Source organism: Sceloporus occidentalis, unplaced genomic scaffold, assembly GCF_023333645.1.
Source record: "Sceloporus occidentalis isolate IW3139 unplaced genomic scaffold, rSceOcc1.0.p SCAF_8, whole genome shotgun sequence".
NCBI classification, from domain to species: domain Eukaryota; kingdom Metazoa; phylum Chordata; class Lepidosauria; order Squamata; family Phrynosomatidae; genus Sceloporus; species Sceloporus occidentalis.
In genome coordinates, this window is record NW_028316988.1 from 2640349 (window position 1) to 2656078 (window position 15730).

Consider the following 15730-nt stretch of genomic DNA (forward strand, 5'->3'; position numbering starts at 1 on the left):
GATAAGAAAACGGATGATGGTACCCACGAGGGCCTTGAAAACGTATAGGTTTTTGCAACCCATGAATGAGAAGGGAGTGCATCTGTTTAATTCTATGTATCCAGTCAATGTATGGTTTGCAAGTTCTTTGTCTAAATTCCTATGTTAGGGGCTTTAGACTTTGGAGAAATATTCCTCTGAATGAACCACTGAACTTTCATTCACTTCTGGTCTTTCTGGATTGTCTTTCCTGAGATATCTATGCAATAATATGTCTCTGAGGATGCCGCTTCACACATCCAGAAAGATGCTACTATATTCCATTTCTCTTAAGCTAAGATTTCCCCTTCGTGTAAATAGAAGAAATAAACAATCCACATTGCAGTGCTTTATGTGACATTAATGCATAGATAACTGACAGGCTTTTCCCATTGATACTTGTTCAAAGTGAATTGTAATCTTGAATAGCATATTGAAGTTCTGCAAGTAGACCATCCTTCTTTTCAATGCACTTAAGAAAAATTGTTCAAAGGGAAGGATGGGAGCCTTGCAGCCCCATAAATGTTGCTGAACTACAAATCCCAGCAGCCAACGCTGGAGAAGGCTGGGAGTTGCAGTACATCATTAAGGGCACAGGATTCCCACCATCCCCGCGTCCCAGAGAGATCCACAATGACTTTTGAATTAGGCCCGTTGTGAAACCAGGTTTTTAAACGTTTTTAATTCTGGTTCTCACAAGAGACAACCGTGTCTTCCAAAAATCAAGAGAGAAAAGCCCAATACATTTACATCTAGGAAAGTGCCAAAGAGAATCACCATCGGAGAAGGAATGTGTTTGCTCTATAGCGTTTCCGAGCACCAGGTCTGGCGTTCTCGAACCTAGGCGTTGTAGGAGGAAGAGGAGACGGTGCCGCCGTGCCCCGTCCAGTTGGTATGGATGAATTCGCCTGGTTTTGACAAGAGTTCGTAGGTGTGGGCCCCAAAATAATCCCGTTGAGCCTGGGAGAAATTGGGGACACATTAACAATGAAGCAACCTGTGGCAGTGACCTGTCTTACCTTCTCCTCCCCACTTAATCCTCACAAGTAGGCTTACGGTGTGACTTGCTCACACCAAGCCTCATGGTTTAGCATAAAACCTCCCTGCTCAATGCAGGCTCTCCTCAGATGTTTTCTTCTCCATACCCCCTTCTCAATCTCATTGCTCTTTGAAGTCATTCCAGCTTGTCTATATCCTTCTCCAAATGAGGCACCCAGATCGGAACACAGTACTCCAGAGGAGACTTGAGCAGTGCAGAATATAGTGTATTATAGCAACTTAATCCTATTTTAACATACTGTTTTTGCATGTACTTAATAGTATGTATTTTGTTCCTATCTTCCAATGTGTTAGCTACCCTTCCCAGTTGTGTTTCATCCGCAGTCCTCTGCATTAAGTTAACTAGGATGAAATGAGACAGACCCTTGCCTGCATGGAGCTTACAATTAAATGATGCTGCAAGAGAGAGACTTAAGGTACAGATGGGAGCCAACAGCAGGCATATGTTCTTCACTTGGAAAGAGAAACAATATAGAATAAATTCACCAGAGAAAGCCAAGAGGTTTTGTGAAAAGAGAAGAAGAGGAGGAAGAGAGAAGAAGAAGAAATGAACAGGAGGGAAAGAACAAAGCAGGAAGGGAGAGGAGGGAGGGCTATGTGCTGAGTATTTTAAAACTTGGATTATGCAGTTAAGACAAAGGTGGAAAAGGGAAAAGGTGGGTGCCCAGGAAGGGAAAAGAGAGGTGGCACAGCATACCAGCAAAATGAGAATCAGGGACGCAACAGAATGAGTTTCAAATCCATCTTCTTCTCTAACCCCCAGTCAAACTTGCTTACCTGGATCAGGTTGGCTGGCAGAGTGCCATGCCTGTACCCATCATAGAAAGAAAGCGCCGTGGTGAAGCATGGCATGGGGATGCCCGCCTGGACCCCACTGCTGATGGCACGTCGCCACGAGTCCTTTTGGAGAAGCACAGAGGCAACAGTTACTTTTGCTAAAGCTGTACCCCTATTAGACATATTGAACATTTGAAGGCTTGTTCCAAAATGCACGGATGGATGACTCTTTTCTTTCCCCACTTTTCTTATGAGTTTTCTTTTGGTGATGCATCTATGCTTTTTAAGAGGCCGGTTGGAGCTGTTGAGGCAGGCTTATCTACTCTCCTCTTTTCTTTCTGTGTTGCTATTCATGCACACACAGTAAGAGAACCTATAGTAGGGCCACCTCAATGTCTGAAGTAAGACAGCTAAAGTAGAACCCTGCCCTTTCCAAACTCAAGCACTGCAGATCACATTGCTTTCTGCAAACAAGATGCTGAAAGGCCTTAGGGTCTGTGTTACTCCATCCCTCCTCCACTAACTTGCCAATGTTGATATCATGCTATATAAAAATACTTCCAGTTAGAAAAAGGACGAGGAGGACTAGAGGGACAGGTGACCGACCGTGGATCAAAGATATTCTCACACACACAGTCCAAAATGAAAACCTTGTAATGGATGTAATTTTACTGTGTCATTATATACAATGGCACTTGAGCATCCATGGATTTTGGCATCCACAGTGGGTTCTGGAATCAAATCCCAGCAGATACTGAAGGTTCACTGTATTCCAAAAATGGTTGTAAAAAGGAGCTTCTTTGTCACAGGCTTTCTTAACTGAGCTGTGCCACAGAAGCTCCTTTTTACAAGCATTGGACTGCATTGGATTCCAATTGCTGCTGCTCCTTCTGCTGGTTACATACCTGACAATTCTCCACTGCTGTCTTAAAGAATCCATCCAACAGAAGGTTCTGCAGGTCAGGATTTCTGTCAAAAGCTTCTTTGATTTTCCCCAGAAACACGCTATACAAGAGACCCACAGAAACAACCATTACGAGAAGATTCAAATAAAGGGGAGTTTATGGCCATGTACCCCAAAAGACCCATGGATCAGGGCTCAGAAGCTTTTGAACTTCCAAAGGTTTGGGGCCAGTGCCCCATAACCTCTTATTATTGGCCATGGCAACAAGGGCTTCTGTCGCCTGAAGTTCAAAACATCTGGAAGAGCAAGGGTTTATACCCATTACACAAAAATTCACTACCTCAAGGCTTATGCACCCCAAAAATGGCTAGGGAAGGTGAAGGGATGAACGCTTTTTTCTTCACAACTATGGTTATGCCCATCTGTAAACACATGCAATTCCAAGCAGTGCAAAAATCATATGAATAACTGACCAAGATGTATTTAAATCAAGTGATAGCCCTGATACCAACAGGAAAATGTGCAGATGTGAGAGACCCCTGAATTTCCCCAGCCACACACTTCTTCCTTACTCACCTTCGGATAATGCAGCCTCCCCGCCACATCAGAGCTATGGCACCGTAGTTCAGTGTCCAGCCGAACTCTTTGGCCGCTTGCCTAAGCAACATGAAGCCTTGCGTGTAGGAGATGATCTTGGAAGCATAGAGGGCCTAGAAAAGAAGCCAGAAATCAAGGTTGATATGGATTTCTAGCCCAAGATTGTGTGGTCAGGCATTTGCTGGAACACACACAACCAGAACAGGATCCCACGGCTCCTAGAAAAGTAACCCACAGGTCAGAAGGAGCATGAGAACATGTTGTTTCTGCACCTGACCCTTTTCAGAATATGATAGCCCACTCAAACTCCGAACATACACAGAGATGGCTTAACTCACTTTGCGGATGTCCTCCAGAAACGTGGCTTTGTTCCCGCTGAACGGAGTCGCTTTAGGCCCACTCAACAGCTTGCTTGCTTGTATGCGTTCGTCTTTGAGGGAAGACAGGCATCGGGCAAAGACAGCCTCTCCTGTTTAATAAAGAAGGATCCAACAGCATGGACTCTTAAGTCTGAGCAATGGCAAAGAGATCCGACTCAGCCATACGAAAAAAGATGACTGGGCAGCTAGAATAGAGTTTCTGATATAATGCAGATTACCTTAAGAAAAATGGATTAGGGATCACATAAATATAATAGTTCAAGCGATTACTCAGATTAGACTTGTACAAAAATAATAGTGTCAAACTGCAGGAGAACTGACTAGCTTTTGAGGGTGTGGGTACATGCATTTTGTGGCTCTTGCAATGCAATCCCTTCCATGAATACTTAGAAGTAAATACAGTACCACTATGTTCAAGGGCATAACAGTCACAGATACATGTATACATGATTTCAGCCATACAGAGCACTCCTGTATATTCCTACTCAGAACTAAGTGCCACTTGGTTTAATGGAGTTTACTTCCAGGTAAATATGGATGAAAATCACATCCTTTGACAGCCTTTAGAAAGGCAACTGCAACTTCAGAAGTAGGCTATTTAGTGCGCAGCACTTCAGCAAAGTCTATACAAGGAGAGTGCAAGGTTTCACAGAAAAAGAGCATTCCCCCCCCCCAAACCTGGTAATCTTCCAAAAATTCTTCCTGCTAATCATAATAATTATTGTTGTTGTTGTTGTCTCCTTCTCCCACCAAAAAGACCCCCTGCTTTATCTAAAGTCCATGGTGGACCTTCATGGCATACATGCAGAGATGTTTTGCAATGCACTGAACACCTGATTATAATGTAGCTGCAATGCAATATAGCTTTACCCAAGGATACTATGGGACTTATGTTTTAAATAAGCCTGCACATTATGTTATGAGTCATAATGAGCAATGGTTCAAAACCAAGCAAAGCCCACTAAAAGGTTGCTTATCTGGAGAAATAAAATGAATGAACGCAGAAAAAGAAAGGCTCTCAGGTTCCCAAGAATGACTCATAACCATTGTACCTTCACTGCTGAGGTACATAGTGCTCCCTTTACACATACACACACACATACACACTCCTAGAGTCAATAGTAACCCCTCCTTTGTCACTTCTTACTCAACCCATTTCTTTATGCATTGCTATGGAAGGTAAGAATGACTCTGCTCTTTCAGGACAGGAAACTGCAAGTCATGATGATGATACAAGGAAGAACGGTTTTAAAAAAACCCCACCAACAATGCAATAGTAGAAATTCACCAGACAAAGCTGGATTACATAATGATACTGTCGTGGGTGTGAATATTGCATTGAAAAGGATCATCCCACCAAGCCTGAACCCACGGAAGCATTTTGATATTTCAAAAGGGAAAAAAAATTGATCCAATGATACAAAAAGGGCAGCTGGGTTTAAATGAAAAGCTGCCACAAACTGGGAACAAAGTAGATGTTTTGTAGGCAAAGAAGCACAGATTCAGCCCCTGGAGTTTATATATAAAAGGGCCTGCGTTGTAAGGCTACAAAAATTGCTTTTGGAGAACATGGAGATCCACTGCCAGTCACAACAGAATGGATATAACTGGCTGTGCAAATTCAACATTTGTATAGCAAATCTGACGAAATGCAGATATAAAACCCTAAACTTTGGGGTCTCATATCAGGCCTTTAAAGTGAACAAGGACTGATCTCTTTGCTCTACCATTAAGCAAAGTTAGGCAGCTGATTCTGCAAGCAGATACTGGAAGGTGGCAGCAAAGTGAAGGAGGGGAAAGCAAGAGACCATGCTTTACGTTCACTGGACTAGCCTACTATCTTCTGATGCAGTGAAGGATGCTGTTCCATCGCCATCAAATCTTGAAGAAAGAATACTACCAACCCAGTAGGGTTTTGTCCATCGAATGGCAGCAGGCACCTTCTTGTTTTCTTGTCTCATGCTGCAAACTGCACTCTCTCTGTAGATCTAGGTTTGCTTCCCACTAATTCTCCAGCCACCTCTGCTTCTCAAGGCAAATATATAGTTTGGTGACTTACCAATGAGAGTGACGGGGACTCCATACTCCAGTGCCGAGATGGCAGTCCACTTCCCGGTGCCCTTCTGGCCAGCGCTGTCCCTGATTTTGGGGAGCAGGTGCTTTCCGTCAGCATCGCGGTACTTCAAGATGTTGGCGGTGATTTCAATCAGGAAGGAGTCCAGTTCTGTCTTATTCCAGTCCTCAAATACCTAGAGGTGAGAAGGAGGGACGAAGCTATCATTCAAAACATCTGAATGGCAACAGATTTGTAAAATCTAATCTAGCATATTCACAGTGCCTAGGAATGTCATCCCTAAAATGGTACCTACTGCCAACATTCTTTGTGACCACTTCTCAGTGAATACTTATTTCTTTTAGATGCCTAGTTAACATGGAGGCATTATTTTAACTGAATCAGACTTCCCTGATTGACTTTCTATTGGGGCTCACTGCCCACATCTAGCATCGTGGCAGAGGACTGTTGTCTAGATGTCTTTCCATCAAGAGGTTGCCAGTCTGTTATTTCATTAGGAAAAGTGTCCAAACCTTTCTGTCCTTGTTGCACAATTCAGGATCCTGGTTTGCATCTAGACTTACCTTGGCCATCTCATCGTGGTCCATACCCAACACGTCTTTCATGAGATGGTAAGCCTCACAGATCAGCTGCATGTCTCCATACTCGATTCCATTATGCACCATCTTCACAAAGTGTCCGGCTCCCTCATCTCCTACCTATTTGATACACCAAAAGACAAATAAGAGTGCAACTCCACCACCACCCTTTAGTAAGGCAAGAATACCTCTGACTACATGCAGACTGTCACATAATATCACAACCTACCCAGTCGCAACAGGGTTCTCCAGTCCCTACTTTGGCAGCAATGCTCTGAAATATTGTCTTGATGTGAGGCCTACAAGAGAAAGAATGGAGTATTGAGAAACAAGAGACAGAATCAGATGAAAAAATGGCATCATGCCGTTTCTTCATAGCTCTGGGTAAGGACTTAAGGCCAGCAGAAAAGAGACACTCACCATGCTTCTTTGGCTCCACCAGGCATGAGTGAAGGACCATACCTGGCCCCTTCTTCACCACCGCTAACTCCACTTCCAACAAACAAGATGCATTTCTCTTTGAGATCCTTGCAGCGTCGCTGGTGGGGAAAAGAGAGAGAGAGCTGTTATCCTAAAGAGAGTGGGTCCATGCTCTCTTCTCAGTTTAAGGCTGAGTAACCTTATAGTAAAACAAAAGAGCTGGAAAATCATTAAAAAGTTGCTCAATCCAAAATCTGACCTGGACCTATTACTGCACACCAAACAACGACTATTATTGTTACTATTATTTAATTCATTTCTATTCCACCTTGCCTCCCCAAGAATGGGACTCGAGGTGCTTACAGATTAACAACTACACAAAACATCAAGTTTTTAAAAAAGAAGCAGGATACGAAGGAAAGGGCACACATACCGTGCTGTCCCTGTACTCAGAGTTCCCTCCATCAACAATGATATCTCCAGCACTCAACAGAGGCACCTATAAATGAGAGAGACACAATCACCCACGAGCCAACCTGCTGAATCAAACCAAAGATCCCCCTTGTATTCTTCCGGATGTTGTTGGACTACAGCTCCCATATTCCCTGCCCGTGCCAGCAGAGGCTGATGGGGACTGAAGCCCAGCTACATCTGGTGCACACTCATGATCCAGTATCTAGCTTCTCCGTGACCAGAAAGGTATCTCAGAGAAGCCCATGAGCTGAACATGGAAGCAACAGCCATTTCTCCCACTGTTGCTCCCCAGAAACAGCTATTAAATGCCCCCTCCCGCCCTAGTTTCCTAGTAGAGACAAATCATAGCTTGCTTTGACATCTGCAAGTGACATCCACCACAAACTACAGATCAATTTCAGAAACAAAAAAATATGAATGTGATGCATTTTGATACCAGCCCAAGACGTTTCCATTCCCCTCCAGTCTTTTATGGGCTGGGTGTTGTTGTGCTTTAAGCTGTGCAACAACTAGAGAGGCTGTGGTCTGATGACATTTTAATACACAAAGAAGCAGCCCTGCTCACCAATTTGTTGATGAAGTCGTCCACAGCGCTCCCCGCCTTCACCAGAAGGATGATCCGCCGGGGTTTCTTCAGCTTTGAGACCATTTCTTCCAAGGAATGAGCCCCAATCACTTTGGTTCCTTTGGCCTCATTTGCCAGGAAATCATCTACCTTGGATACAGTCCTGTTAAATGCACAGACCTGGGAGGAAAAAGGAGACAGCATGAGCATGTGGATGTCTTTAGCATAACAGACAGATAAATACTTACAATTATGTTAGAGAAATACAACTATGAAAACAAATTTCTAATCATCTGAATTTTTCTGGACTCCCCAGAAAGATTCTAGTAGCCGTTATTGAAAATTAGATAGATCCAGCTTTCTGGTGTCTTCCCAATTTGTGGGATTACTATTCTCATTGGCTATGCTGGCTAGGGATGGTGGGAACTGTGATCCAAAACATCTGGAGAAAATAAGAAGGCGTGATGTGCTTTATGATGCTCTCTCCACTATCAGTTGGGATTTCGAAACCACATCCTCCAGGCCTCTCCTTGAGAACCTTTCATCAATGTTACCACGATCAGCTCTCTGTCACTACAATGCCTTTACCCTTCCACCAAATTCCTTAGCCTTACAAACTGCCTCATGCTGATAATGCCTGGACCATGTTGCTTCCTTCATATCCCCTTGCGCAGTCCCAGTGCAAAGCCAGCTCTTTGCAACTGAAACACAAGGCTCCACTACCAGCCTCTTTTACTCACCACAAATCCATGGTCGTTCATGTTCAGGATCAAGTTCTGGCCCATGACGGCCAGTCCAATCAAGGCGATGTCTGCTCTGAAAAGGAGGAAAAGATGTTTGCAAGTGGGTTCATCCACAAGCAGTCCCACCCGTTGCTCTGTGGGGTATGGAATAGATGACCCACATTATCACAAAGTGGCTCAAGCGAGCGAGTCCAGCTATAGGGGGAGGCTAGAAATGATCCCACCAAGTCATTAACCATTCTGGTTAATCAGGTAGACAATTTCCATCCACCTAATGCTACACAGAGTGCATAACAAGATGCTAAGCCCGATCTTTTCCTTGGCTATACTAGTTTGTGTCACATTAAGTCAGAGAGAGAGCAGAGGTGCAAGCTTCTCTTCTGGTGTAACCAGTCCTCTTTCCTCAGTCATGGAAGACAAGGTTGGCCTGAGCTGAAAAATACTGAACAATTGGGGATGGGGTCTCCCTTAAGAACCATGGAGAAAGTGTGGGGTGAGGCAGAAAGTTCATTAAGCGAGAGCCTAGAAGGCAAATGTTTTCAAGTCGGTCCATCTGTATTGGTTTAATTTATATACCACTTTTTGAGGACTGAGAAGACTAGGAAGATTTGGTAAAGTAAGAACTAGAGGGGAAGACTAAGAGAGTAATTTGTTATTTTAATAACAGAAACAAAAGTGATCCGAACAATAACCTGACTCTAAGGTGTGTGACACTTAACAGCAAACCACGATTAGAAGACATTCTGCAACAGTTAACAAGAACTTTTGGGGGAACAAAAAGCACTCAGACCTTTTGCAGAGAGAGAAGGTGGAGCTCTGGTTGCAAAAGGTCTTGCTTTCTTCACTCCTGTAGAAATGTAGGTGATATCTTGCTACAGAAGATAATCGGGAAGTAAACAGGATTACCTAATCCAGTTTGGTTCTCTGTCTTTAACCCTGTCAAACCAGCAAGATTGCCAAGGAAAAGAAGATGCCAGTGAAAAAGTGGGGACGGCGATCAACGTGTTGCCAATCCCTTATCCAAAACGGATCCTCTGAGCATGCCTTAAGCTAGCCAGACCCATACTGTGTCCATTTTAGAGGCTGAGCAATTAATACACCAAAGAAGACATTACAAATCAGGAACCTTTCATTTCCTTCAGCAAGGGAGACTTCCTCTAACACAGCGATTATACAATAAGGCAGAGAGAGAGAAGAAATGGAGAACCAGATGATGTTCCCAGGGCCAAACAGCAAAGGCTCCAAATAGACTCTGTGGATTAAATCCTGGGCTCATCCCTACTTTCATAACATATCTGGGAGATTGTCCATCTCCTGCTCGCTTGCACCACTTCAGATGACGTCTCACAGGACCAAATGCTCATTCATATTAACATATACATCTCTATACACCAGAAGCTAGCAAGAGAAGAGAACAATCTGATCTAGTCTTCATCCCAACACAATAGTTTTCTATGTGCAATCTTTCCGTCTTGGTGGATGGTGGCACACGCCGCCATTGAAAACTGTGGGACTTGAGGTCCTGGGTTGTTGTTTTTTCACCCGCAGAGGGGTGAACCCGAAACCAAACCTCCACGGATACTAAGGGAACAAAATCTCAAGCTTCTGTCTATTCTTGATGTTAGTCCTAGGAACAGTCATATAGTAACACGTCTATTGGCAGACCACTCATGTGGCAGAAACTTCATGTGATGCCTGACTTTAACCACGGTGAATGTCCCAAAACTATCGTTCCTGCTAATAGCAGACTCAGGTGGCAAATCGGTAACAGACACAATGCCAAAATGGGGGCAGTTATGCTAAGGACAACTTCAACATTTGCAGGAATACAAAGCCAAAATCTACACCAAAATCTCAAAAGGGAGAAACTCCCACAACTCAGCCCAATGAGGACCGAGGAGAGTCAGCCTGGAAATGTTTGCATCTGATGAAATGGACCTACAGTCCACAAAAAACAATGCCATGATAAAAGTGTGAAGTCTTGAAGGTGCCACAGAGTGCTTTGTGGCTTTGGCCACAGGAGCGATAACTGGATTTTACCTTTGGATAACAGCGCTTACACTGTACCAGATAATATTTAAAGACATTCACACCCATTATGGGTAGCACAGGGGACTGAGCATTGGGCTGTGGCTTTGGAGACCAGGATTCAAATCCTTGCTTTGCCATGGAGACAGGGCAGGCCACACTCTCTCAAACTCAGCGGTGGCCAAAGGCAAGCCCCCTCTGAATCATCTTGCCGAGAAAAGCCCTGTAATAAGATTGCCATAAATTGAAACGGCTCAGAGGCATACAAATACATATCATTTTGTTGTATTTGTTACAACAATCCTGTAGGAGCAGTTATTCTCCCCAACCTGGTAGAAGTCAGGACTGAATTATCTATCCATAGCTTCCTTGTTGTCATTGCTCCAGGCCCTTCACAGGTTAGGAACCCATTGCTGGAGGAGAATGATGCAATTTGCTTCTTTTTCTTCCTTCCTCTATTAGGAACAACACTTGGAGTGTAAAAATGCAAAGGAATCAATCTGTATCTCAGGCTCAGCAAAGTTGCAGGCTTGAAATGGAGTTGGTGCACGCATGCAAGATCTTTGCTCTACTCTCTATTGTACTATCTGTTGATTCACTTATTTCATTTCTATGCCGCCGCTCCCAGAGTATGGGTCGCATGCGTGCAGAAATGCCCCCCTTTTTGGAATGGCTTCAGGGCCCAATCCACCTTAATCCTACTTTTGGGTGGGGTACTAGTTCACAGCAAAGGCCAACAATAGCCTGGCCTTCAAACATGTACAGACTCCTTATTCCTCTGCACAGTCCACTTGCTTAATTCTTCTTCTTCTTCTTTTCTTACCCCACCCAATCCCTTTAAATTCATCGGGGAGCTGCACCCAAGTTAAACGCAACCTGTTCCTCCCGAATCGCTAACATTAGGTGGCCCTAGATGAAGACCTGCCTTGGTTTGCAAAGCCAGGCCTCAAATCCCAGAAGGCTTTTTGTCCCTTCAAGGGCTCAAGTTCAGGCAGAAGGATAAAGAAAGGGGCCTCTGGGCCAGTGCAGAGTGCTCTCTCCCCCACCAGACAATCAACACTCAGAAAAAAAGGAATGGGTCCAGATTTTCCTTTTTGAATAAGACCCAGCCCCTGTTTGCCACAAAGCTTGCAAAAATGTGGGCTACTATACTGTCGCATGCATTTTTGTTGTTAACTGCCCTCCAGTCGATGTCGACCCATGGCTGCCCTGCGGAGGAGAGATCTCCAAGATCCTCTGTCCTCCAATGCTCTGCTCAACTCCTGTAAATTCATGATCTCTTTAATCTCTAGGTCTTCCACCACAACTCTATGGTCACTTTCCGGCAGAGTTGCGCTGGAGGACCTAGATTCCAAGAGAGATCATATTACTCAAATCTACAAAAGTCAAAACTATGAATGTGGAGGGCTGGCCATAGATTAAGTGGAGCTTACTCCCAAGCAAGGATCGTAGCCGGTCCAAAGTGCTCTCTTCCACCTGTCCAACCAGAGTCAAACCAAATTCTGCATCAGGTACAATGCAAAGATGCCAAAACATGTCAGCCTGACTACTACTACTACTACTTAGAGAGATCTTGTAGCACCTTTCAGAGCTTTCCTAGACTTAAGTCTACTTCCTCAGATGCATTACTCAGATGCACTACTTCCATCAATGCATCTGAGGAAGTAGACTGAAATCTAGGAAAGCTCATGCTGGCCAATTTCTTTCTTGCAGTGAGTCTCAAAGGTGCTACAAGAGCTCTCTATGCACTGATTCTACAGACTAACACGGCTATATTTTTGAATTCTACTACTGTTGCTACTAGTTGTTGTCGTTGTTGTGTGTCTGCAAGTCATTTCTGATTTATGGCAGCCCTGTCATGGGGTTTTGTTGGCAAGATTTGTTCAGAGGAGGTTTGTTCAAGACAAGGATGTAGTATTTTTTCTTTTCATTTAGCTTTACTACTGTCATATATTACAGCTATTATCTTCTGACAGCTTTTGGAAAACCCAATGGAAGTAGGTCTGTGAATGTCGGTAGCAAAGTTCAACCAGTAATACAGAATAAGACCCAGAACAGTACAGACGTTTTTGGCAATATCTATACTACAATTTCAAACCTAAAAGGCTGTCTCTGGCATCAAATGGCAAAATCGAGATTTGCTTTTTCAAATAAAACATATTTTCAAGCGGTGGGCGGTTGAATCCGTAGACAAGGAATCCATGGATATGGAGGGCCAAGTGTATTCTAAATATAAAGAGGCCCCAGATACTGCCTGATCTTGGATGCTAAGCAGGGTCAGCCCTGGTTAGTCCTTGGAGGGGAGACCACCAAGGCATCCCAGGTGCTGGAGGCTCTATTCCAGAAGAAGGAGCTGCCCAAACCCACCTCGGAGCATCCCTTGGACTAAGAAAGCCTACCAAGTGCATGGAGTTGCCCAAAGGAGGAGGCTGGAAGGCACACGAACCTGAGCCAAAAAACCCTTTGCAAAACTCAAACAGGAAAAATAAACCAGTGGCATTTTACAAATGTCAGTTCCCAAAGGCCCTCCATTCTGGGCATGGATTTCTATCTCCACAAGGTGACCAGAGCAGTCCTCCTTTCCCAGGACAGGTCCTCCATCCCAGCCTCCTCTCCAGGAGCCCTTCCCCCAAGGCCCTCCATTTTGAGAAGCAGGGATTGAGCTTGTCTGGGGCTTCCTCCCCCTCCTTTGGGCAGGCCCTCCCTTGTCTTTCCCTGGAATGTCCTACACATCATGTTCTCCTTTGCCCCTAAAGCATCTGGTCACCCTGAGCAGAGATCATCCCAATCCCAATCCCAATCCCCCAGCCCTTCTCCCTCCTTCCCCGGCTGAGATGCCACTCACTGGGCCATGGCGGCGGCGGCGGCGGCTGGGCTTGCTTGGCTGGGCTTGGCGAGGAGGAGCAGGGAAAGGGAAGCCGAGCTGCCCAGCCTTCCTCTGCCTTGGTCCGGCCCAAGAGGAGGGCCAGGACTCGCCTGATCCCTCCCAGGGACGCCCCTTTAAAGGAGAAGCAGCAGCAGCAGCAGGGCAGGTGCCAAGGACAAGGGGCAAATAGATAGATGGCAAGGGACTGCAGAACACATGCCCATAGGGAAACAACGGGCAGGCATTCCCCAAGGGTTCCCTATGGGCAAGGATTCCCCCATGATTCCCTATAGGCAAGTACTGTATTCCCCAATGATCCCCTATGGGCAAGGATTCCCCCTATGATTCCCTATGGCCAAATGTTCTCCAGTGTTTCCCTATGGACAAGTACTCCTCTGATTGCTTATGGACAAGTATGGTTCCTCTCTGAGCAAGTATGCTCCCATGTTTCCCTATGGGCAAGAACTATATTCTCCTATGATTTCCTATGGGCAAGTATGGTTTCCCTATGGGCAGGTATTCCCCAATGTTTCCCTATGGACAAGTATGGGTTCTCTATGGGCCACTATTCCCCAATGATTCCCCAAAGGCAAGTATTCTCCAATGATTCTCTATGGGCAAGTATCTCCCTATTGCTCACATTCGTAAGTTACATGATGCACACACATTTCTGTTGCTGGACTCCAGTTCCCATCAGCCCCACCTCTCCTGGCTGATGCTAAAGGTGATGATGGTAGGAATGCACCCAAAGCTACTATGGGTACAATGGCTGGAGTAAGGGGGCATTTTAAGCACTCAAGGTTCAAGTCTTGGATTGTATGCACACACTTTAGCCTACCTTACAGGGTTGTTATGAGGATTATGTGGAGGGAAAGGAAAGCCTTGAGACCTTGAGGGGAGGTAGGACATAACTTTTATGTAACAGATCTGAAAAGCCACAGGTTCTCCACCTCGGCCCTAAACCTTTGGTGACTAGCGTCCACTGGATACATGATGGTTTCTTTTCACCCTTGGTTTCGTGTGATACTGGATGATGAACTGGAAGAAAAAGGAAACTGCTTCCAAAACCCCCAAATCTCTTATCAAGGCAATAGTTTTAGTAAGGCAACTCAAAGGCCACAAAAGAGCACACGAGGTTTTGAGAATGCTCTTGGTCAACTGAGATGCTTTTAAAACATTAAGGGAAGAGGGAAAAGTTGGGTTGGTGTTGAACTTGGAGCCTGCATTTAGTTGCAACCTTCAAAGGAAATGTGGGAAGTCAGAAGCTAGTCTCTCTACTAAACCACTGTAAAGTTTCAGATTGTGGGTTTATGCAGAATGCAGATTATGGATTTATGCAGAACACATATAGTTTTACCTTTGAGATCATGCAGCCCAAAATCCTTGGTCAGAAATTGGAGGATCCGAGAGCTACCAGAACCTGGGCTTTGGGTTTGGTACAGGCTTGGTCCAAGGTGGGTCCCTGCATTTGTTCCTGCTGCTGAGTCTGTTGAACGTTAAAACACACGGATGTAATATGCAAGCCACCGTGGCCACCATTTACACATGGGACATGCGATGTGTGCCAACATTGGCATGTTTAGTTTGCAGCTCATGGCTGTATATCTGGCCCCTTTCAGCTATTGCTTCCATTTCCAGGAGTTGTGTAACTTTAAATCCCTCCAACAAGATTGGGCATCGTCACCTAAATTAAGATTGCACAGGCTTAAACCTCACCGTTTGTGCTTTGACCAAGAGTGTGATGGGCTGCTACTCTTGGTAAGATTTGTTCAGATGGTTTTTATTTTGCCTTTGCCTTCTTGTGCGCCCGAGATCCAAAACACACTGCAGAACTAATCCAGTTTGAGACTGCTTGAACTGCCCTGGCTCAATGCTAGGGAATGTTAGGATTTGTGGTTTTGTGAGACACTGAGCCTTCTCTCAAGAGATCTCTGCTGCCACAATAAACTACAATTCCTAGGGTGGCCTAGCACTGAACCAGGGCAGTTAATGCGGTCTCAAACTGGATTATTTCTGCAGGGTGTTTTGGATCCAAGAGAGTGTAACTTGCCCAAGGCTACTCAGGCTGAGTAAGACTTCAAAACCTGATATCCTAGTGTCCTAGTCTAACATTCAAAACCACTGCACAATGCAGGCTCTATATCAGAGCCAGGTACAAAACCTCCATGGTTGGGTGCAATGCAGTGGATATGTATGAAGTTCTCAGATTTGAAAAACTCAGATTTTGTAAAATTAAGCACTAAGGCC

At 44.8% G+C, this 15730-nt stretch overlaps 1 protein-coding gene across 3 annotated transcripts; it reads right to left on the reverse strand.

Moving 5' to 3' along the window:
• Positions 1–685: 685 nt before the first annotated feature.
• On the reverse strand, positions 686–14926 carry LOC149307660 (6-phosphogluconate dehydrogenase, decarboxylating). 3 transcript variants are annotated; one of them, XM_089534200.1, is made up of 13 exons: positions 14841–14926; positions 8587–8662; positions 7847–8026; positions 7241–7306; positions 6808–6926; positions 6613–6686; positions 6373–6503; positions 5795–5984; positions 3694–3824; positions 3335–3468; positions 2760–2859; positions 1855–1977; positions 686–978 (listed from the first exon to the last, which is right to left on the reverse strand). In XM_089534200.1, the coding sequence occupies exons 2-13, from the start codon at positions 8629–8631 to the stop codon at positions 859–861; spliced, it is 1413 nt and encodes a 470-aa protein (XP_089390326.1). In that variant the 5' UTR covers positions 8632–8662; positions 14841–14926; the 3' UTR covers positions 686–858. The 3 variants fall into 3 exon arrangements, with proteins under 3 accessions (XP_089390326.1, XP_089390324.1, XP_089390325.1); XM_089534198.1 differs by lacking the exon at positions 14841–14926 and adding an exon at positions 14322–14340; XM_089534199.1 differs by lacking the exon at positions 14841–14926 and adding an exon at positions 13463–13560.
• Between the last annotated feature and the right edge of the window lie 804 nt (positions 14927–15730).